General features: G+C 44.8%; 1 protein-coding gene across 5 annotated transcripts in view; it reads left to right on the top strand.

Moving 5' to 3' along the window:
• LOC136580148 (ficolin-1-A-like) overlaps positions 1-25,152 on the top strand; it is a 53,892-nt gene that overhangs the window by 10,480 nt on the left and 18,260 nt on the right. For 4 of the 5 annotated variants that reach the window (XM_066580475.1, XM_066580474.1, XM_066580473.1 and 1 more), the window contains 2 exons: positions 22,417-22,557; positions 23,982-24,017. In XM_066580475.1, coding sequence (XP_066436572.1) covers positions 22,417-22,557; positions 23,982-24,017 — 177 coding nt within the window. Of the gene's footprint in view, positions 1-15,133; positions 15,248-22,416; positions 22,558-23,981; positions 24,018-25,152 lie in introns of those variants that run through there. The other variant, XM_066580476.1, reaches the window with a different exon arrangement.

Here is a 25,152-nt window from a genome sequence, read left to right as displayed (position 1 = left end):
TTCAATCGCCGAAGGAAGTTTCTCCAACGCCACAAAATGGGCCATCTTAGAAAAACGGTCCACCACCACCAGAACGGTGGTGAACCCTTGTGACTCTGGCAAGTCAGTAACAAAATCCACCGAAAGGTGTGACCAGGGGCGCGACGGCACAGGCAACGGTCTCAGAGGACCCTCCGGACGCCGCCGGCGATTCTTGCCACGAGCGCAAATAGAGCACCCCCTTACGAAGTCACGTATCTGACGAGACATGCCACGCCACCAGTAGAGCCTGGAGCAGAGATCCAGAGTCCCTTGCACTCCCGGATGACCCGCGAAAACTGACGAGTGGGACTCTTCAATAACCATGAGACGTAATGATTCTGGCACAAACCATCTGCCCTCTGGAACCCCTGGTGAAGCGTCCTGCTGAGCACTCTGAAGGCGGGGAATGATACCAGAGTTCACAGCCGCAACCACAACCCTAGGTTCCAGGATATTTTCGGGAGGCAGCGACTCACATTCTGGCAACCCAAAACTCCGCAAGAGAGCATCAGCCTTGACATTCTTAGCCCCCGGGAGATACGTCACTACGAGGTTAAATCTAGAGAAAAACAGTGCCCACCTGGCCTGACGTGCAATGAGTCGCTTAGCGTTGGCGAGATATACTAGGTTCTTATGATCAGTGTACACCGTGACGGGATGTCTAGTGCCCTCAAGATGGTGACGCCACTCTTCTAAGGACCACTTGATTGGCAATAGCTCTCGATTGCCTACGTTGTAATTACGCTCTGCCAAACTGAACTTTCGTGAGAAGAATGCAAATGGACTGTAGCCAGCCCTCCCGCTAACCACCTGAGACAACACAGAGCCAGCCCCCACCTCAGATGCATCAACCTCCACGAAGAAGGGGCATAGCGGGTCAGGTTGGACGAGCACCGGGGCGGCCGAGAACGCCCTTTTGAGATGATCGAACGCCTCCAGGGCCTCAGGTGACCATCTTACCAAGTCAGCCCCCTTCCTGGTAAGGTCGGTCAACGGTTGAGCGATGACTGAGTAGTTTCTAATGAACTTGCGATAGAAATTCGCAAAACCTAAGAACCGTTGAAGTGCTTTCAGATTACCTGGTCGGACCCACTGAGAGATAGCTGCCACCTTATCCGACTCCATTTGCACGGAAGTCGGCAAAATTACGTACCCCAGAAAGGACACTTGTTGAGTGCCAAACAGAAATTTCTCCAATTTGACAAACAGCTGGTACTCACGTAACCGGGTTAGTACCAACCTAAGGTGCTGCACATGAGAGTCCCAGTCAGGAGAATATACCAGGATGTCGTCGAGGTAGATGACTAAAAACGCCCCCAGGACGTCGTGAAAGACCGCATTCATAAACCCCTGGAAGACAGCAGGGACGTTACAAAGACCAAATGGCATCACAAGACATTCAAAGTGTCCCAACGGGGTATTGAAAGCCGTCTTCCACTCATCCCCCTCGCGGATACGGATCAAACTATAAGCCCCTCTTAAATCTAGTTTAGAAAACCAGTGGGCTCCCACCACCTGATTCAGGAGGTAAGGAATCAGAGGCAGAGAGCACTGGTTCTTGACTGTGATCTGATTCAAGGCCCGATAATCTACACAAGGCCTCAATGTCCCATCCTTCTTCTCGACAAAGAAGAGACCCGCCCCAGCAGGGGAACGGGATGACCTAATATGATGTTTGGCCAGGGACTCCGTAATATAGACCTTAAGAGCTTCGTGCTCCCGCCTGGATAAGTTAAAAATGGCTCCCTTAGGGATGGGCTTATTTGGAATAAGGTCTATCCCACAATCCCACGCTCTGTGGGGAGGCAGGGTCTCTGATAGGCTTTTAGAAAACACATCCCGGAAGTCAGACAAGTATTCCGGAATGAGCACGTTATCTACTGAGCAGAGAGGAAGGGGAGCAAGATGGCTATGGCAGGATGGTCCCCAATGAGTCAGTTCCCGGGTGGTCCAATTGAATTGGGAGTTGTGCAACGCCAACCACGGCATCCCTAGTACCATGTCTACCGACATTTTCTCCATCACCAGGAAGGATTGTTCTTCCGAGTGGAGAATCCCCACCGTGAACTGTAACACTTGGGTACTCCATCGTACCAGGCCCGTAGAGAGAGGGGTAGCATCAATACTAGTAAAACGAATTGGCGTCTTCAGCACCACCAATTCAGCCATTAGGGGTCTAACGAAACACATGCTTATCAGGTTAGCGGCTGCTCCGGAATCAATAAACGCCTGCCCTGGTCGGGAAAAATTCCGGAATCTATCCTGACAAGGTACCAGAAGCTTAGGAAGTACCTGAAGTCCTAGGCGATCCTCCCTACAATCGCCTAGGACTCGGAGTTTTCCGCCGGTTCGGACTGCGAGCGCTGAAGTCTCAGGGGGCAGGTTATCACTCGATGTCCAGCTTTCCCGCAGTAGAGGCAGAGATGATGCAACAATCGAATCCGGCGTCGCTCTTTGGGGTCCAGCGGGTCCACCTCCATTGGCTCGGGAACAGAGACTGGTAAGGAAGAAGAGGGAACAGGACAAACGACCTCCCTGACTCTACGGGCCTGTCTATCTTGCTTCCTAGATCTGAGCCTCCTATTTGCCTTCACCGCTAGCTCCATAGCCTCCTTTAAGGACCCGGGAACGGGATGGGAAATTAACAGGTCTTTTACCGCGTCCGAGAAGCCCTGCAGGAAAACGTCTTTCAGAGCGCTATCGTTCCATGCCGTATCACCCGCATAGCGTCTGAAGTTGGAGCAATAATCCTCCACACAAAGTGACCCCTGATGCAACGCCAACAGCCGAGAAACCGCCAACCCTGCTCGGTCTGGTTCATCAAAGATACCCCCGAGTTCCTGAAAAAAGGAGTCCACCAACTGCAGGCAGGGGGAACCCTCGGGAATGGAAAAAGCCCAGGTCTGGGCAGAGCCCCGCAGCAGGGACATTATAAGCCCGACCCTCTGGGCCTCCGACCCGGAAGAACGGGGGCGCATCCGAAAAAACAAGCGACAAGCTTGTTGGAAAACAAAAAATTTGTTCCTCTCCCCAGAAAACACCTCGGGAAGAGGGCACTTGGGGTCTGGACTGGTCGAGGCGTCCGGACCCTGCGACAACCCCCGCTGCTCCTGGGCTGCCATACGAGCTGATAAATCCTGGACCACCGGCACCAGGGCTTGCAGCTGGTTCGCGAGGGAGCTGATCGCCTCCATAGAAAACAGTTTTAAGGGCCAGTTATTATGTTACGGCACTCAGCCCCCCGAGCGCCAGATGGGGTGCCCTGAACTTACCGCACCCCACTGTCCCTGCCTACTTGCCTCGACCCTGGCTAACCCCGGGCGAACAACTGGACGGCGGTCCCTACCCTGGCTAGGGACCTGGCGACTGCACAGATGAAACTAACTAACGGGGGACAGAGTGCCGACAGAAAAGGCAGATGGAGTGACCAAACCGAAAATACAGAGCACAAGGCAAGCTGGGAGAGGAAGCTGACAAGCAAACTAGAGAACTGACTGAAAGAACTGCAGACAGGACTGACTAGAAGCTGACAGAACCAATAACTGGCAGTGAGCTCAGGTCACTGCCAGCCTTATAACTACAAGACTCTGGCCAGGGGCGGAGAGTGGGAGGAGCCAACTCCCCTACTACTGCACAAGAGAGGTGGAGGAGTGCGGGCGGCACCCTACAGGCCTACACGCCCACGCCGCCGCACACCGGCCGCCCCACGTCGCCGGGAGAGACCTGACGTCAGAGCTCCAGGACGCCGTAGCCGACGCCGGAGCGGCGCGCGCTGACCGCGGGACCCCGCGCCGCCCTGCATGGTAATAGACATTTATACAAATAGCCGTGAAAAAATGCTTATCTGAATAAGGGCTTAAAAGAACCTGCAGCACTATGAGCGTCATAAACTAAGTTATAGGGCTCATAGGTGGTGACATGTTCCCTTTAAACAAACAGAAAGTGATGCTTTTTGTTTTGTTCAATGGTGTAATAGAGAAATTTTGTGATTTACAGGAATACTAAAGTTGACACAGTACAAAGTGCAGAAGATCAGGGAGGACTGCCAAGAATGAAGAACAAATAAGTCCTAGTGCAGTTTATAAAAGTTTTCATTTTGTGAAAAAAAGTAAAATAATGAGACAGTGGGTATCACTTATGCACAATCCGAATATCATTTATGAATGAGGACAGTGTGGCTAATAATTATGGGGACGGTGCTGCTGACATATATGGAAACACTGTGACTATCACTTATGACGGCAGTGTGAATGAGGGCAGTATCGCTATCGCTTATGGGGGCAGTGCAGCTGGCACATATTGTGGCTATCACTTATGAAAGAAGTGTGGCTGGTACATATGAGGACAATGTAGGTAACAGTTGTGAGGGGGTCCTGCTATCTGGCGCAGGGTTTCTACAGTGATCTGGGACAGTGTTGATAGCACAGAGTTTACGAGAATTGCTCATATAGGACCGAGCCCACGTATGCTTTTAGTAACAAATTTTAATGACATGTAAAAAGAAAACAGATAAACAGTTTAAGTCCCATTCTGGAGAGGAGTTTGCCAAAAGTCCAGCAACCACATATCGGATCTATTAAAATCCTTAGCCAGCAACCAGAGTTTCAGTAAAAGTTCTCATTGCCTGTGTAACAAGTTTCTCAGATCCAACTCAGATCCAATCCATAAGCCTGAAGAAGAACCCTGCATTGGTTCGGAAGCTCGCTATTATTACATCATGTTGTGAGGGTATATGTACACTACCGTTCAAAAGTTTGTGGTCACCCAAACAATTTTGTGTTTTCCATGAAAAGTCACACTTATTCACCACCATGCGTTGTGAAATGAATAGAAAATAGAGCCAAGACATTGACAAGGTTAGAAATAATGATTTGTATTTGAAATAACATTGTTTTTACATCAAACTTTGCTTTCGTCAAAGAATCCTCCTTTTGCAGCAATTACAGCATTGCACACCTTTGACATTCTAGCTGTTAATTTGTTGAGGTAAGCTTGTGAAATTGCACCCCACGCTTCTAGAAGCATCTCCCACAAGTTGGATTGGTTGGATGGGCACTTCTGGCGTACCATACGGTCAAGCTGCTCCCACAACAGCTCAATGGGGTTCAGATCTGGTGACTGCGCTGGCCACTCCATTACCGATAGAATACCAGCTGCCTGCTTCTGCTGTAAATAGTTCTTGCACAATTTGGAGGTGTGTTTAGGGTCATTGTCCTGTTGTAGGATGAAATTGGTTCTAATCAAGCGCTGTCCACTGGGTATGGCATGGCGTTGCAAAATGGAGTGATAGCCTTCCTTATTCAGAATCCCTTTTACCCTGTACAAATCTCCCACCTTACCAGCACCAAAGCAACCCCAGACCATCACATTACCTCCACCATGCTTAACAGATGGCGTCAGGCATTCTTCCAGCATCTTTTCATTTGTTCTGCGTCTCACAAACGTTCTTCTTTGTGATCCAAACACCTCAAACTTGGATTCATCCGTCCACAACACTTTTTTCCAGTCTTCCTCTGTCCAATGTCTGTGTTCTTTTGCCCATCTTAATCTTTTTCTTTTATTGTCCAGTCTCAGATATGGCTTTTTCTTTGCCACTCTGCCCTGAAGCCCAAAATCCCGCAGCCGCCTCTTCACTGTAGATGTTGACACTGGTGTTTTGCGGGTACTATTTAATGAAGATGCCAGTTGGGTACCTGTGAGGCGTCTGTTTCTCAAACTAGAGACTCTAATGTGCTTATCTTCTTGCTTAGTTGTGCAACGCGGCTTCCCACTTCTTTTTCTACTCTGGTTAGAGCCTGTTTGTGCTGTCCTCTGAAGGGAGTAGTACACACCGTTGTAGGAAATCTTCAATTTCTTAGCAATTTCTCGCATGGAATAGCCTTCATTTCTAAGAACAAGAATAGACTGTCGAGTTTCAGATGAAAGTTCTCTTTTTCTGGCCATTTTGAGCGTTTAATTGACCCCACAAATGTGATGCTCCAGAAACTCAATCTGCTCACAGGAAGGTCAGTTTTGTAGCTTCTGTAACGAGCTAGACTGTTTTCAGATGTGTGAACATGATTGCACAAGGGTTTTCTAATCATCAATTAGCCTTCTGAGCCAATGAGCAAACACATTGTACCATTAGAACACTGGAGTGATAGTTGCTGGAAATGGGCCTCTATTCACCTTTGTAGATTTTGCACAAAAAAACAGGCATTTGCAGCTAGAATAGTCATTTACCACATTAGCAATGTATAGAGTGCATTTGTTTAAAGTTAGGACTAGTTTAAAGTTATCTTCATTGAAAAGTACAGTGCTTTTCCTTCAAAAATAAGGACATTTCAATGTGACCCCAAACTTTTGAACGGTAGTGTATATATTGCCATATGTTCTTTATGCTTTTATACCTGTATGCAAGTTCTATTCAAAGCTAAAATGAGAAAAACTTATATGTCGCCTTACATCAGATATTCCAAAGGCCTTGCCAGGCGAAGACAAAATGTACAGCAAAGAAGAATCGGACAAGGCCGCGTGTACTTGGCCGTTTTCCCAGAAGCGCCATATCAAGATGTTCAACTATGCATCTGAACTTTCACTGTCTCAGGCCGGAAATACGGACTTCCCATATATGGTTATGCTGTGAATTTTAGCCAATGAGCCCATCACCCATTTCTAGTGATGAGACCAAAGGGTATAAGATCTCATGTAATCTGTAATAAAGGCGCAGCGCAGTCATGTCCCCGTGTAAGGAATTATACCAGACCTCCGTGTGGTGTTTTCTTCTTTACCGCCGGCAGCGGGGCAAGTGGGGTGGGCCTGATTGGTGCTGTACTTAGAATTTCTCTGACATTTGGTGCCGAAACCCGGGACGACAAAACCGGAGCCGTGCAGCCCCGTCCATCCAGATCCATGCCACGGAGAAGCCGTCCTGCTGCAAACCGAGCCTGATCAAATCACAGAACTCCAGGTAAGACCAGCATATATTTATGTTGTGTTTTACACTGCGAGTCTTGCAGCAGGAGGGACTATCTGTGTTTTGTGACCGGACGGGTTGGGTTAAGAATTCTACACGGTAACTCGTGTGGGCTTCGGGTTTGCCGTCATGGACCACTGACCGTGATTTGCGCACCAATCGCTCACCCAGAAACTAGTCTGTAGTCTATTTGTTGCTAAAGTCCGTAGCGTTTTAACGATAGTGAAGGTTGTTTGTTGTATCTGCAGAATTTTTTTTTCTCTTTCTTTTCATTTAGTCTCACAAGAGAAGGGACCCTCGGTTGTTTTTCCAGTATATAAGGGGCTAACAATTTGAAAATTAAGAGAGATGCATTCTGTGAGGCTGGTTCCATAGGAGAAGGGACCCTCGGTTGTTTTGCCGGTATATAAGGGGCTGACAATTTGAAAATTAAGAGGGATGCATTCTATGGAGCATGTTATTATTATTATTGTTGTTGTTGTTCTAATATGCGTAAGACCTTATTAAAGAAGACAGAGCCCCTCAAGGGCTGCCGCCGTGCGGATCAATTGGTGGAGGAGAGACAGGAGTTCCAATGTGTAAAATGTAAGAAAACTTATGAAAATGTGTGACATCGACCCGCACGGTAGATTACAGTATGGTGTCTGGGAGGAGGTCTTTAGGACCAAGAGGCGCCTTGAAAGACCAAGGTTTGCTAGAAAGTGCTGGAGTGAGAGAGAGAGAGAGAGAGACAGTCAGAGAAAGTTAAGTATGTACACGTATTAAGAAAGTATCCGTAAGTGAAATGTTGGAAAGTACAGTAAGTGATCAAGAGGGTGACGGGAGAGTGTCTATTGAAGGTTATATTGGCAGCTAGGTAGGGAGAGAAGTATGGGAAACAAGCAAAGTCGAGAGGAAAGTTACAAAGCATGTGATTTGTTGGCAGAGAGAAAGAAGAAAAGGTGTATAATACAAGATAGATAATAGATATAGATATATATGTGTGTATATATGTATATACTGTATGTGCAAATAGTTAACTGAGCTTGCTTTTAGAAGAGAAGGGTTTGTTTACATGTAGCTACAGTCTGTGTCTCGTTTTCAAGGTCAAGCGATAACAAAGCAGAGAAAATGAAATACTGACCCTGGAAAATATCTTTGCTTGCTTAAAATGAATTGAAATGAATTTAATTAATTATACTGTCTTAGTAGGCAGGAAATATAGCAATTTCTAAGATATATTCTTACTTATACAGGGGTTGAAAATGAATGTTGCAAGGTCCCAGCATATGTGTTATTTATGAGTTCAAATGCAGGCAATAGTTAAGCTAAAACAACTCTATTCAGTCTGTGTTTCATATTCGTAGAGAGATAACACATGTTTTGAAAAGGTGGGAGCTTTCAGACTTCACTTTTTGTTCAGGGTCACAGACTGGGAAGGAAGAAAGGCAGGGGGGCTGAAAGATACCCACAGATTCTAAAATACTTCAGCGTTTAATACAGCATATAATAGCTTCAGTACATAAGAAAGATAGAATGTCTCAGTCACTCAGCAAACTTTTTTTCACATAATTTGTCAAAGATAGCGCTCATTCACAATCTCATCTCAATAGAATCATGTACTTTATAACATTATAGCACTCACCTCAATGTTTTTCAACTGATGTATGTTTGTTTATCAGTTTTTTTTTTGTCTGTGTATCTGTATGTACTGGTACACCTTCAATAGGGGGTGACGGAGCAGACTTGAGCGCATGGATGGATGAGAGTTAGTGACCCGTGTTCGGGCTATGGTGAGTGTGTGATGCAGATATTGACTAGGGATGGAGGTCCCCCCCATGCATGGGACTTTGCTTGGTTGTGGTGTAGATGCTTAGACTGTACAGATGAAATGAAGCTGTGAAAAAAGACGCAAGGAGCCAATATCGAAGGGGTGGAGCTAGATGATGTAAAGGACGTAATGTTTCATCCCTCTTGTCCACCAGGGAGGGGGTGAGGATCTTGAGCAGCTAGTAAAAGTTTTTTTTTGTTTTTGTTTTTTTTCTCTCTTAAATTTGATAAGACATTGCAGGCAGGATCAGACTAATAATGAATTTGCTTAAAGGGATATCACATTTCCAATATTAATAGGTGTTTGTAGATTATTCTGCCCTGATGTAACTCATGTCTCTGTTATTGGTGCTAGCATTTTACAGGCCTTATCTGCATCCATCAAATATTTTTACAATGTTATACTACCTTGAAACCGGGTACTCTTGTTCCAATTGAGTACCCTGGTTTAAAGGGGGGGAGGAGAAGGCATAGGTGATCTAGTTATTGCAAATCAGCCATTTTTAAATTTTTTGCAAGCCATTTTTAAATTTTTTGCAACAAGGTTCTAATCTTTTTGAAATAGAATATCAGCCTGATTGTCTAGCAGTGATGCAACAAGAAAATTTAAGTTTTAAAAAGTTACTGAAAGCCCTTGTTAATAATGCATATTTTGAGTTGTTTTTTATAGATGGTACCAGAGGTGATTGACGACTCCACACTGGATATGCAGTGGTCACACAACAAGATGTCCTAAAAGCAGAATGCCTCCGCATGTCGCAGTACAAGAAGCGGAACTAAAAGCACTCACGGAGGCGTGTAGAGTGGCCACAGGTAAGACGGCAAACATTTACACTGATTCCCGGTATGCATTTGGTATAGCTCATGATTACGGCCCAACATGGAAGGCCAGACGTTTTTTTTACCTCAGCAGGACAGCCAATTCCTACACCGGAGAAACAAGAGGCAACGCCATCACAGGCCACACAGCAAAGGCAGTGGCCCACAAGCCGTGGAAGAAAAGAAGAAAAGAATTTGACAAGAACTTTGGACTTTAACAATAACTTTGGACTTTGACTAAACTTTGGACTTTGATAAAAACTTTGGACTTTGATAAAAACTTGGACTTTGATAAAAACTTGGACTTTGATAAAAACTTGGACTTTGATAAAAACTTGGACTTTGATATGCTAAAGACTTTACAGTTACAAGCCAGCAAGGAAGAAAAGGAAAAATTGACTAAAAAGGGACGGCGTATGGTGAACAGTCAACAGAACTTGCTTACCATAGTCCCTGTGCCCCATGATGGCCCAGCTGACGCACGGAAAGACACACCGCTCAAAGCAGCAATGATGTCGACGCTTGAACAAGGACAGGTGGCTCCTGGGTTTTCTGTAGCTGCTGCATCATTTGTCCAATTTTTGCATGATCTTTGCCGTAAAGCAACAGGGCAGAAGTAAATTTGCCCCATAACACTTGCCTAGACCACTCTACCCATTTCAGGGATTGCAAATTGGCTACACTCAGCTCCCACTTGTTGGGAAGTTTTGAATATGTGCTTGTTGTTGTTGATGTTTTTCAGGTTGAAGACCTACTCTGTTACCAAAGTAAATAAGCAGGTAAACGCATAGAAGCTCATGAATAAGGTAATCTGCAGATACGGGGTACCGGAAGTGATTAAGTCAAACAAAGGTACACACTTCACAGGTGAAATAATGCAACACATCATGTCTGCTTTGGGTATATTTCAGGCTTTTCACACACCCTACCATCCGCGGAGTAGTGGGAAAGTAGATACAAAAGACAATAGAGGAAATGGGTAAATCTTGAATTGAGTGTCTCCCATTAGTTTTTCTTTTCTCCGGAGGGTACATGCCACAGTAACTGAGTTTGGGGAATGATTTTCTTGTTAATTTTGTCATAGGCCTCTCCAAGGAATTGTCAATAATGTATCCTGCAGTCTCTGCTTTTCTCCCAGGTCCTACAGATGAGTGTCACAATCTGAAACCAGGTGACAGGGTCTATGTGAAAAAGTTTGAGAGAGAAACCCTGTTTGAAAGGTCCTTACCAGATGTTGCTTACCACCCCAACTGCAGTCAAGCTCGAAGGAAAGCCCACTTGGATCCACACCTCGCACTGCAAAACGGCCCTGTATATCCTTTACATGCTATAATGTGGTACAATTCCTCTAACACACACTTTTGACTACTGTACACTAGCCACCTGTATCAGGGATCAGAACAAATTAATACAAGCAAATGTGCAATATGAAGACTACACTGAGGGTGAGAATCCAACACTGCATCATGCTAAGAGAGAAGTTGATGCTCCAGGTGACAGGTTTGATCCACATATATACATAGATGCAATAGGAGTGCCAAGGGGGGTGCCAGATAAATTTAATTCTAGAGATCAGGTTAAAACAGGTTTTGATTTCTTATTTTCTATTGTCACTGTTAATAATAATGTAGATTGGATGAATTATATCTATTACAATCAGCAGAGGTTTGTAAACTACACCAGGGATGCTTTGAAAGGGTTAGCTGACCAGTTAGGGCCCACTGCATCCATGGCGTTCCAAAATAGAGTGGCCCTGGATATGATTTTAGCAGAAAGAGGTTGGGTATGTAATTTCCTTTATGTGTATTATCCCTTTGATCAAAAAGAGTATGAGTAAGGGACTGGACAATATGACACCAACATTTCCCTTGCTTGAAAAAGATGAAGAGCCAGTTCCGATAGTGCCAACCACGTACGTTACCAGAAGAATGGAGAAATGTACTAGTGCTGCGCCTGCCCCGGTCTCATAAGATGGACTGTCAGTGGACTTCCCATTTGCCTAGGGATAGTGCAGAAGACCTTAGGTTCCGGCGAGGGCACACCCTGTGGGGTGTTAACTCGTACAGATAGAGGGTATGGATGCCTGGAAATAAGCCCAGGGAATCCATGGCCTCCTTCTGAGGTGAGGTAGGGATCCCCCCCTCCTAGGAGTAGGGCCTTATGGGCAGTGGAGAAACCCTGACGCAAGGGAGAGGCGACCGAGGAAGAGTGCAAGGTCTGATGCTTGATCTCCATATAAGTTTTTAGGGGGGTTTGTGAGGGTATATGTATATATTGCCATATGTTCTTTATGCTTTTATACCTGTATGCAAGTTCTATTCAAAGCTAAAATTAGAAAAACTTATATGTCGCCTTACATCAGATATTCCAAAGGCCTTGCCAGGCGAAGACAAAATGTACAGCAAAGAAGAATCGGACAAGGCCGCGTGTACTTGGCCGTTTTCCCAGAAGCGCCATATCAAGATGTTCAACTATGCATCTGAACTTTCACTGTCTCAGGCCGGAAATCCGGACTTCCCATATATGGTTATGCTGTGAATTTTAGCCAATGAGCCCATCACCCATTTCTAGTGATGAGACCAAAGGGTATAAGATCTCATGTAATCTGTAATAAAGGCGCAGCGCAGTCATGTCCCCGTGTAAGGAATTATACCAGACCTCCGTGTGGTGTTTTCTTCTTTACCGCCGGCAGCGGGGCAAGTGGGGTGAGCCTGATTGGTGCTGTACTTAGAATTTCTCTGACAATGTATTTTTGTTAGCCATTAAAAGGTATCATATCTACAAGATTACGTTGTTTCTCTTGCTGAGAACAATCACGAGTTTCTCAAAAATGCCACAAGTAATGTAGTCTCTGGTAGCTCTGTATAACATCAACATTGTTGGGCAAAAGGGAGGGGAACAAGAAGGCAGAAGTCTCTCCAATGCCTGTATTCTACTCAGCTTTTATTCTAAAAAAAAGTCTTTGCTGTCAAGGAACTCATACCCATAGGGCTAATCCTGCAGACTGTGATTTTTCTCACACCAGGGAGTATCCCCTGATTTTCACTCCACAGCATGGTTGCACAGACTCAGGGGACAATCCCCAGCTACACACAGACACAAAGGACTATCCTCAGCTCCCTACAGTGCAGCATAGCTGCACAGACACAAAGGAGTATCCTGAGCTCCCTACTATTAGGAGGAGGCTCACCGCTGGGGACGTTGGTCCTCGGCGTGGGCATGCTGGCTGTCCTAATGCTGTTGGTGGTCGTGCGGGAGTCGCTGCTAGGGGTTCCCATGTGCTAGTGGGTGCTCGGGCTGTTGTGCAGTGCGGGTCCTGCCGCGGGCGAGTCTGCACTGGCCGGGCTTGGGGTTCCCCTGTTAGGAGGCGTGGTTGGAGAGAAGCCAGATTTGTAGCATCACCGACTGGCGCCTCATCACGCTCTGCCCCGCCGTAGGTGGGGACTTCTGTATTTAGCTCGGCTGACATTGGAGCCCAGTGCCAGTGTTTGATTTGGTCCTGTCCAGCTAACACCCACTACATCTGTCTGTCCCCAGTTCTTTGACTCGGCTATTCCCTAACTCTGAGGTTTTGTGTTTGTCAGTTGTTTTTGTTGTTAGTTGGTCTTCTCTGTCCCTTCTGTCACGGGGTTCCCCTTAGTGCAGAGTAGGGACCCAGTTGTCACCCTGGGGTTTAGCCCAGGGGGGCAAATAAGCAGGGACAGAGGAGATGGCTGATGTAGAGACTTCCGTGCCCCCTGGTTCCTAACCAGTCCTGACACCTACACTACAACATAGCTGCACAGACACAAAGGAGTATCGTCAGATCGACACACTGCAGCATAGCTGCACAGACACAAAGGAGTATCCTGAGCTCCCTGCACTACAACATAGCTGCACAGACATAAAGGAGTATCCTAGGCTCGACACACTTCAGCATAGCTGTACAGACAAAAAGGAGTATTGTAAGCTCCCTACACTGCAGCATAGCTGCACAGACACAAAAGAGTATCATTAGTTGGACACACTGCAGCATAGCTGTACAGACACAAGGGAGTATCCTCAGCTTCCTACACTACAACATAGCTGCACAGACACAAAGAAGTATCCTCAGCTCGACACACTTCAGCATAGCTGTACAGACAAAAAGGAGTATTCTCAGCTCCCTATACTGCAGCATAGCTGTACAGACACAAAGGAGTATCCTCAGTTCCCTACACTACAACATAGCTGCACAGACACAAAGGAGTATCCTAAGCTCCCTACACTACAACATAGCTGCACATACTAGCTATTTCCTGTGTTTTCTTCATGCTCTTGTTTCCTCTCCTTTTTAAAGTCACAAAAAAGGACAAATATCTGACCCAGCAGAACATCAAATGAACAATAAAACAGTCAGCAACAACCATACCCCTCTTACACTTACCCCCTCCTTTTGCCTTTCCCATCCTCAGGCAAGGTGCCCAAGTACTTGAACAACGAACATTAACATTAAGTATAAAACAACATTTACACTGGATTATCAATGCTTGGGCTGCCTTGGCTTTCCAAAGGAGACACGAGGCTCTATATATTCTGGTGATCTGACCACCCTGCTGCTTGGCAGCGAATACTGCGGCATTCCAGCTATGTAGGGTGGGGTTACCATCCCCATCTTTTGACCATTCTTGCGCAGCAGGGTCTATAATTTCACGTTTCTGGAATTGGTCAGTCATCCATCCATTGTCTAAGCAATAGCTCCGGCTCCGGGTCCTTAGTTTTAGTGGCAGCTGATTTCATTTTGTCCATCTTCGGGGGCCATGAACAGTCAAAATAACAGTATCAAACTCCCATTACACTATTAAGAGGGCAATATAGTTAGTACATATGAGGACAATGTAAGTAACAATTATGGGGGGAGTGTGGCTAATAATTCTGAAGACAGTGAAGCTGGCACTTTTTGGGTGCAGGCATTTATGAGTATAATGCATCGGTGGAAGCCAGGAGTTGTACTTATTTAAGGTTTCAGGATGTTGGAATGCTTACTGACTCATAATTGTATATCTTTTTCTTCAAGTGTTGGGGCGAAATACTGGGAATCATTGGCGCAACTATAGGGGGTGCAGGGGATGCGGTTGCACCTGGGCCGTAGAGCCTTAGGGGGCCAATAAGGCCTCTCTTCTGTATATAGGGAGCCCACTACTATGAATAAAGCATTATAGTTGGGGGCCCTGTTACAGGTTTTGCATTGGGGCCCAGGAGCTTCAAGTTACGCTTCTGTGTTAAGGGGTTAAGAGAAGTTGGTTGGCCCCAAGATAAGCTTTTGCACCCCGGCCGATGATCCTTCAGCTACGCCTCTGCTGGGAATTGTTGAGGTTTCACCACCAAGCTGATAGCCTATGGTATGTATGCTAACAGAGGAGTCAGTTTATCTGACCTTGTTATGTCTCTAAAGATCAACACAGGTTGTTGGTCTTTTGTCATCAGTTTCCACCTAACGAAAAGCTTAGTGTTTTCCAGTAGAAGGGGTCAGAGAGCACTGGTCAGTCCTATAAAATCTGCCATGCCACAAGCTAAAATCAGACGAACTCAAAGAAGGAGCCATGATCCTCTCACCACAAAACCTACTGTGCCTCCTACTTGGTACAGTCTTTATCTGCAGCCGGGCAGAAGACTCCTGCCCAGGTAAGCGCCATTCACGTGCCTACTTCTTAATGACATAAGTTTTATGCATATGTGGCTCCCTGTATTTATGTGGACTGAAACTGTTCCATTAACCCCTTGAGTGGCACGCCCGGAAGTTTTCCAGGACGAGCTCCACTGCCCATAGTGATATAGCCCGGAAGATTTCCGGGCTATGTATCACTATGGGAGCTACAGAGCACAATGCCACACGCTGTGGCATTGTGCTCTGCCTGCACAGACCCACACAGAGCAGTCAGGCAATTTGAAATAAGAAGCAGGGAGATACTGCCGATCTGCCCGCAATCTCCCGTTTTTAATTTCAAACCCCTGCACTAGTCTGTTTACAGGTTGCCATAGAGACCATCGGCTTGTCAGAAGCAAGCAGATGGTCTCTGTGGCAGGGAGAGCTGGTGCTTGGTTGTCAGAGGACAGCCAGGCACCAGCTCTTACAGCAGAGATCAGAGAAAACCTCCGATCTCTGCTGTGTTAACCCTTTACATGCCACGGTCTATGTGACTGCAGCATGTAAAGGGCTGACAGACGGAGGGGGCTCCCTCTGTCAGAGGCCAGCCAGGCACCAGCTCTTATAGCAGAGATCAGAGAAAACCTCTGATCTCTGCTGATGGGTCTCTGTAGAAGTCCCCTAAAAGGACAAAAAAAAAAAATTTTTTTTTAAAAGTTAAAAAATTATTTAAAAAAATTAAAAACACTTGTCTCCCTTTACTTTGTAAAAAATAAAAAATAAAATTACACATGTGGATTTTGAAATAAGAAGCTGAGAAATATTGCCGATCTGCTGGCAATCTCCCGCTTTTAATTTTAAACTCCTGCACTGGTTTGTATACAGTTTGCCATAGAGACCATCGGCTTGTCAGAAGCAAGCCGATGATCTCTGTGGCAGGGAGAGCTGGTGCTTGGCTGTTAGAGGACAGCCAGGCACCAGCTCTTACAGCAGAGATCAGAGAAAACCTCCGATCTCTGCTGTGTTAACCCTTTACATGCCGCAGTCTATGCAACTGCAGCATGTAAAGGGCTGACAGAGGGAGGGGGTTCCCTCTGTCGGAGGACAGCCAGGCACCAGCTCTTATAGCAGAGATCAGAGAAAACCTCTGATCTCTGTTGTGTTAACCCTTTACATGCTGCAGTGTATGTGACTGCAGCATGTAAAGGGCTGTCAACATTGGACCCCCGGAATGTGAACAGGGGGTCCTGATGGGTCTCTGTGGAAGTCCCCTAAAAGGACAAAAAAAAAGTTAAAAAATTATTAAAAAAATAAAAAACACTTGTCTCCCTCTACTTTGTAAAAAATAAAAAATACAATTACACATGTGGTATCCCTGCATCGTAATGACCCAGAGAAGGAAGTTAGTACATTATTTAACCCCTTATGGACACGGCCCTTTTTTCTTTTTTCCACATTTCTTTTTTTCCTCCCCCTGTTTAAAAAATCATAACTCCTTTATTTATCCATCGATGTCGCTGTATGAGGGCTTGTTTTTTGCGGGACAAGTTATATTTTTCAATGGTGCTACTTAAAGTACCATATAATGTACTGAAAAACTTCTACAAAATTCTAAGTGGAGTAAAATGAAAAAAAAATTACATTCCGCCATATTTCAGTGCGTTTTGTTTCTACAGCGCACAAACTGCAATAAAAGCGACATGATAACTTTATTCTATGGGTCAGAACGATTACTGCGATACCAAACTTGTATAGTTTTTTTTTTGCTGTAGTACTTGTATTTTTTTACAAAGACATTTCATTTTTTAAAATTATTTTCTGCTGCATCTTCTGCGCAATAACTTTTTTATTTTTCCGTCGATGTAGTTAAGTGAGGGCTCATTTTTTGCAGGATGTCCTGTAGTTTACGTTAGTACTAATTTAGAATACATACCACTTTTTGATCGCTTTTGATTGCATTTTTTCTGGTAGACAGGGTGACTGAAAAAGTGCATTTGTGGCGTTCTTTATTTTTTTTCGGACTACGTTCACCGTGCGGGAAAAATAATGCACTACTTTGATAGATCGGACATTTACGGACGCGGTAATACCAAACATGTATTTTCTTTTATGATTTAGATATTTTTTTATTATAGATATGGCAAAAGGAGGGTGATTTAAACTTTTATTACTTTTTTTTAAAGTGTGAAAAAGTCGTGAAAAAGAAAACAACTATTACATTTTGGTATTGACATTATCGTACTGGCCTGTAGAATTACTTTGAGGCCTCGGTCACACAGGCGTTTTTTACCGCGATTTGCGGATCGCATGACAGATGTGCATCCGCAAATCGCGTGACCGGGGTCGAAAAATCGCCCGAAAAAAATGCTCCTAGCCGCGTTGCATTAGAAACAATACAGCCGGCTCCATTGAAAGCAATGGGCTGCGGGCGATCTCACGATGAATTTTCGGGAAGGGCTTAAAAATATAAGCCCTTCCCTGAAATTCATCCAGAAATGTGTAAAAAGTAAAAAAAAAATATACTCATCTTGTCCCGGCAGATGGAGTTCAGCCGCGGCCGGCCGGCAGTTCTCCTGAACTGCTATGAGTAGTATTCAGCAGCCGGGGATTTAAAATCCCCGCCTGCTGAATGAGCTGACTCTGATTGGTCACAGCCCTCACCAATCAGAGGCAGCTCTCACTCACCCATTCATGAATTCCTGAATGGGTGAGTGAGTGCTGCCTCTGATTGGCTCAGCGCAGGGACCAATCAGGGGCAGCTCTCAGCTGTCATTCAAAATTGTACATGTTCCAAAAAATTAGATAAATGAAGACTGGAGTTCATCCCACAAAAAACACGGCCTTCTAGAGCTCTGGCAATGGAAAAATAAAATTAATACGGCTTTTGGAATGTGGCGACACAAAAGCAAACCTTTAAGAAAAAAAAATGTTTTAAATGTACAAAAATAGCAAAACTTAAAAACCTGTATAAACTTGGTATCGCCGGAATCGTGCTGACTCAGAGAATAATGTTATCACACTATTTATTCTGCACACTAAGCGCCGTAAAAATGAAATCCAAAAAACAAATAGCAGAATTTTGTTTTTTTCCCCCAATCTCCCTACACATTGTTTTTACAAAAGTTATGCAATACATTATATATACCCAAAAATTATGCTATCAAAAAGTACAACTTGTCCTCCAAAAATAAAGCCCTCATATGGCCGTGTCAATGGAAAAATAAAAATGTTATGGCTCTTGGAACGCGACTGCAAAATTAGTTGAAATTAAATGATTGGCCCATTTAAAAACCTGCCCTGGTGGGTCTGACAGGGGGGTAAGAAACCCGCCACTCAAGGGGTTAAACTGTCATGCAGTGTTCTAGACAGAAGAGCTTACATCCAACATAACAGCAGCCAGTAACGTCACTGCAAGCGGATAAACAGATTTGTCTATTCTTACATTCACTGTTTAAAAAAAAAACAGTTGCAACTTGATTCAGTCCCTCCCCATTGTCAAGATCTAGACTAGACAATCTTGAAATCCGCAAGATTTAACTCTGCTGCATGTTAAATCTGTTGAATTTCAGGATGATCCAGTCTAACTTTCTAACACCTTTTAGTTGGCTTAGTTTTTGACAAAAAGTGCATCATTTTGGGTGAATTTTAGCGCATAGTGTCACATTTAAGTCATGCCCCCTTTTCTATAAAAGGACGCCCCATTGTGGGACACAACTAAAAAAGAGTCCAAAAGTGTTTAGAACACAGTAAATGTCAGGCAAAGCACGTTTGACAGTTTTCTTGCCCAATTTGCGCAAGAAAACTGTTGAATTTTCAATAGTAAATAAGCTCTTCTTTGTAACCGCCATCTTCCCTGGGTAGTATATGAAGGTCTTTAATGTAGGAGGGTCAGAGGGCTTCCTTCTACTAACTTAGGATATCTTAATATTGAGTATTGGAAATGGACTTCAATTCAGTCAGTACCAGCCTTAGGTTAGATGGTTAGATGATTTGTTTCTGGTGCCCCCTGTCATAAGAGAAAAAAAACATATAATGCACTGATAGCAGCATATAAGTAGACTGCCTTGTACAGAAAATCTGCGGGCCAATAAAAATGCCTTTTTTAACTTTAGCATTACTGAGCTATGGAAATTGGCTTCTGAGTGTTACATTCATGTGGGCAAACAAGCACAGGGCCCACATAAACGTGACCCAATGAGTACCAATTGGGTACCAACAGAAAACTGACAGATGGACAGACTGTGAGGTAATAGACAGAGCTGGCACTCAAAATATGGAAGGGGAAACTGAACCTGTGCTGAAGGGAAGATGGGGAGGCCCTACCTAACAGCGGAGCGATCACTCCGATAAAGGCGGCCCCATGCTCGAACCTCAGCCCTGGCTCACCCAGAATAAGTGGTACACGGAACCAGGACAAGTACGGACAATCCAAATGCACAAACAGGAAACTGACAGATGGCAAATACACTTGCCACTCAACCTGGCACGCTAAAGCAGATGATGAAAACGACCGATTAGTTTGTGCATTGTCCAATGAACTTAAGCTGCAAGCCTAGCGATCAAGGGTCCTTGTGTCTTGCGGTCCCTTCTCTAGCAGGACATATAATCAGGCAGCACAGGATGCAAAACACACCGCAAGCTGCAAAGCAAGATGTCTAGACACTACATACACAGCAAGCTACAGGGAGAGATGACACATACACAGGCAGAAAAGACTGAGGAGATCCAGCTTCCTCTTGCAGAGGGGCTGGAGTATATATATACACTCAGACCCAGGGGATTGGCTGACCAGAGCAACCACACCCAGCCAGCTCAATTAACCCCTCACCTGTGAAGGTGTGCACCAGGAAGCCTGTATAACAACAGGTCCCAGATACACAACCTAACACTAAGGTACTGAAAAGCTTCTCCACCCTGGTTCATCCCCTTCACAAAGTTCTTGAGTCCAAGTTTTATGTGTAGAGGGGGCAAAAGAATTTAGTTTCTTTCTATCATGCTGGACATTTGTCTCTCCGGGGCAGAGATTTTCCCTTGGGAGACAGACTTTTATCTTGTAGTGAGAAGACCTATCCCGATTGTCCCACTGACACAGGAAACAGCAGTACTTTAGTGTATCCCAACTGCATGCCCAACAGTATTGCAATGACCTTCGAGTCTCCACAGATCTGCATTTTTTTATTGTAATATATACATATCAATTCTAAGATTTAAGCATTACGGTATCTGATTTACATTTTAGTTATTGAACTATTTTACTATATATACTTCTGTTTATTTAATGATTTCACGCATCTAACCTTGTGGATCTGAATAAAGGTACATATATTTAATAGGGATGAGCGAGTATACTCGGTAAAGCACTACTCGTCCGAGTAATGTGCTTTATCCGAGTATCTGTTTGCTCGTCCCTGAAGATTCGGGTGCCGCTGCGGCTGACAGGTGAGTCGCAGCGGGGAGCAGGGGAGAGCGACCAGGAGAGAGGGAGAGAAAGATCTCCCCTCCGTTCCTCCCCGCTCTCCCCTGCAGCTTCCCACTCCGCGGCGGCACCCGAATCTTTCAGGACAAGCAGAGAGATACTCGGATAAAGCACATTACTCGGACGAGTAGTGCTTTACCGAGTATGCTCGCTCATCCTTAATATTTAACTTAAATGGACTACATCTCACAGTCAAAAGCTAATTCAAAGTTTTCAATGTCATTTTAATTTCTTCCACGATGAAATACCTATTTTCAAGTCGGAAAGCTTTTCACTGTTGACCAGTGTAATTGGGTGCTGCCTTAGCAGATAGACCAAAACCCAAAGCCCAACAGTAGTGAGGCAAGAGGAGATCACATCTGCCTGCCTGACAAGAACCAAACTCAGAACATAAATAGCAATTGCGCTATAAGATATAATGTGGGTGTAGTGTCTTACTGGCTTTGAATAGGAGCCACGGGTATAGTAGCCGAGCGGAACTGGGGAGTAGTCAGGAGGAAGCTGGAGGTCATCAGCAGGTAGGCACAGTTGCAGTACAATGGATGAGGCGGAAAGCGTAGTCAGGTGGAAGCCAGGAGTCGTTATCGGGTAGTCTTTGAAGAAATAGCAAAGGAACAGGTAACGTGGAGCTTGACTATATGATGCTATGAAGCAGAATAATCACACAAGGTAGGAGTGGCAAGGCCCAGCTTTTATAGAGTCTCAATTAGTGGCAGGGTGGGGCCAGGACAGAGAGGCAGGAACTAGATTAGGAGAAATACAGAACAAGGCTAGGTTTCAGTAAAGGAACTGTCGATGGCCTAGTGGAGAGAGCTTCCGACTGGTTATAGGTTCGAGCCCTGACAGTGAGTGCCAAATTAGGTGTAGTTGGTACGAACTCGAAAAATCAATACACGTAACACATGACATGTGTTCACCAATATGATTCTATCCAAGTTTATCGTTCAACTGTTTATATATTATTTTGAGGAGAAACAACACCCTACAGAATGCCAATCACAAGAATAGCAAGATTTGTGATAACAAACAACCAATTGCAACTAGTCTTCATATCAATCTATTAGTATTTAACCAATTAACGTTAACCCATGCACAAGCGGTTTGTTCTCAGCTAATATTTCAGCTCAAGGCTCCCATGTTATCTGGCATCTGTTTATGGCTAAGGAATGTCAATAGACAGGCACATTTCAGTGTGCCAAATTATTCTTAGATAACTACTTATTCCTGTTTTCACTACATAAGCATAATATGAGCCCAGTGTGTATGTGGGGGAGATTTCTGTAGATCTTCTCAGTATGTCTTATAAGTGAGTTTTTACTGAAATACAAAAAAAAACACATTAATATAAAATATAGTTTCCTTCACACTCATAACATAAATACAGCACCAGAACCAAGCTCATAACATCAAAGCAGTAGTAGAACTATGGGATTGTGTCGTGGGGGCTCCAATGGGCTGACAGTGGCACCTTGGAACATGAGAGGGGACATGACAGAGCCAAGAGGAGAATGATTCATGTAGCTCCACAAGATGTTGCTGTACAGAGGAAAAAGATAATTTGGCTGAGAGAACCTAAGGGGAACAAATGCCCCTATCCTACATCTGCTTGGTATTTCCTCTACAATATAGTGGCCAGTGCCATGTGCAACAACAGGGACCGCACATAGAAAAGGCCAGCCGTGCTTTCAATATTGGAAAATTTGACAACCCTTATGTTTTATCTCCTAACAGATGTGCAACTTGTTGGTTTTGGGGAATCAGACAAGTTGGCTATTCTACGGGGATGCCCTGGGCCACCAGGACCTCCAGGGCCACCAGGGCCACCAGGAATACCAGGATTTCCAGGATTTCCAGGACCTATAGGACAGAATGGTAAATTAAGTAAATAAGTAAACCAGTCAAGAAGAAAAGTAACCTGTTTATTTTTTATAGTTTGGATGTACACCTTATCTGCACATTGGAAAGTCCCTGTGTTCTCGGCATTCACTGTTACTGTATGGTTTCTACATGTGGCAGCTAGTGACTGTTATTACTATGACCTATATTTTCCACATTAAACTCCTCCTTTATGTCCCAAAAAAGAAAAAATACACCAATGGGTGCTGCTTCCCAGTGCCACAGGATAGTGTACCCTCTATCGGATACATGTTAGTATGTAAGGTGCCCTGGAAGCCACATGGCCACTGTCCAAGCAGCTGAGGGATCAGCATTCACCTTCCTGACACCCCTTCCCCCTAACTAGGGAGAAAATATTTTTTTCTCTACCCTCGACCACCAGTGATGTTTTCATTAACGTCTTTACTGCCCTAGACTACCAGGAATATTGACATTAACCCATTCACTAAAAAACTATTAAATATATTAACCCGTTCACTACAGAAGACTATCAGATGAAATTGATATTAGTGATTACAATAACGTTATATTCGGTAGCTCACATGTGACATGCCCTCTGACTGGAGTCATTCATTTTTCCTTTTCTTCTCCATCTGTACCACCATGGCGACTTCTCCCAGCCACAAACTGTTTCCGCGGAATTTGGCTGCTTGCTTTTACAGAAATCTAAACCAATAATGTAATCACACGCTACATGGTTCATTACCACTGTACCCAATTCCTGACCGCAGACACTGATGCCAGGGACTTGAAGTGAAGAATGGATAGACAGGAACACAGAGGGGATTGAAAGAAACGACGAGACAGAATCTGCACCAAGAAGCGACAAGTGACATCTTTTCTTTCCGAAAAGTTCCAAACATTATAGACTTTAGCGCAGATTCCCCTTGAATGTAATGACATGTGGATTTGCCATAGACTTTGACACGGAATCATTGGCAAATTCAGCAGCAAAAATCCTCCATGTGAACAAACCCTTAAGGTACCTTTATATGGGACAATTATTGACCGAGTACTTGCTTGAAGAAGAGAAAGCAAACAACAGTCGTCTCATGTAAACACGGTCTCACTTACGATTTGTCGCAGAAGTAATAATGAACGATCCTCACTCGTGTGAAGGCTTGCAACCAACACTCTTCAACGCTTCGGTCTGTTGAAGCTCCTGCAGTTGTCACATGCCCGCTGAAGTCAATGGCTGCCCTCTGTGGTCACGTGCTGTTCACACACCCAAAACAGCTGAAGTCAGCGATTAATTTCAGTGGTCACGTGAGCGATGAACAGCACATGACCATTACAGAAGTTTCTGAAAATTGCATGGTTTTGTAATCCATTATGAGAAATATATGGTCACTGATATTTAATATTACAGTTTATGTACAATGATTGTTTTTTTTAATTAGGTCTTCCAGGACTGACTGGGCCACAAGGGATAAAAGGTTAGTGTCATGTGGTCGCCTTCAGAGTGCATTGATAAGTGCTTCAAAGACATGTCGACTTCCTATAAGGACCTCGCTATAACAGCTACCACAATCATGGAATCATAAAATGGTAGAGTTGGAAGGGACCTCCAGGCTCATCAGGTCCAACCCCCGGCTAAGTGCAGGATCACTAAATCATCCCAGACAGATATTTGTCAAGCCTTTGTTTGAACACTTCAATTGAAGGAGAACTCACCACCTCATGTGGTAACTAGAGATGAGCGAACGTACTCGTTTCGAGTACTTACGCACCCGAGTACCGCCATTTTCGAGTACTTCAGTACTCGGGTGAAAAGATTCGGGGGGCGCCGGGGGGCGGGGAGAGGCGTGGCGGTGCGGGGGGTAGCAGCGGGGAACAGGGGGGAGCCCTCTCTCTCTCCCTCTCCCCCTCACTCCCCACTGCTACCCCCCGTGCCGCCACGGCGCCCCCCGAATTTTTTCGCCCGAGTACGGAAGTACTCGGAAATCGCGGTATTCGGGCGAAAAAGGGGCGTGGCCGAGCACTTTCGCTCATCTCTAGTGGTAACCTGTTCCACTCATTGATCACCCTCACTATCTAATATCTAATCTGTGTCTCCTCCCTTTCAGTTTCATCCCATTGGTTCAAGTCTTTCCTTGTACAAATGAGAATAGGGCTGATCCCTCTGCACTGTGACAGCCCTTCAAATATTTGTAGACAGATATTACGTCTCCTCTCAGCCTTCTTTTTTGCAAGCTAAACATTCCCAGATCCTTTAACCGTTCCTCATAGGACATGATTTGCAGACTGCTCACCATCTTGGTAACTCTTCTCTGAATTTGCTCCAGTTTGTCTATGTCTTTTTTAAAGTGGGGTGCCCAGAACTGGACACAGTATTCCAGATGAGGTCTGACTAAGGAAGAGTAGAGGGGGATAATGACCTCACGTGATCTAGACTCTATGCTTCTCTTAATACATCCCAGAATTGAGTTTGCCTTTTTGGCTGCTGCATCACATTGTTGACGCATGTTCAGTCTATGATCTATTAGTATACCCAAGTGTTTTTCACATGTACTGCTGCTTAGCCCAATTCCTCCCATTCTGTATGTGCTTTTTTCATTTTTTTTGCCTAGA

Source organism: Eleutherodactylus coqui, chromosome 10 (assembly GCF_035609145.1).
Source record: "Eleutherodactylus coqui strain aEleCoq1 chromosome 10, aEleCoq1.hap1, whole genome shotgun sequence".
NCBI classification, from domain to species: Eukaryota; Metazoa; Chordata; class Amphibia; order Anura; family Eleutherodactylidae; genus Eleutherodactylus; species Eleutherodactylus coqui.
This window is presented reverse-complemented; position numbering and strand designations above follow the sequence as displayed.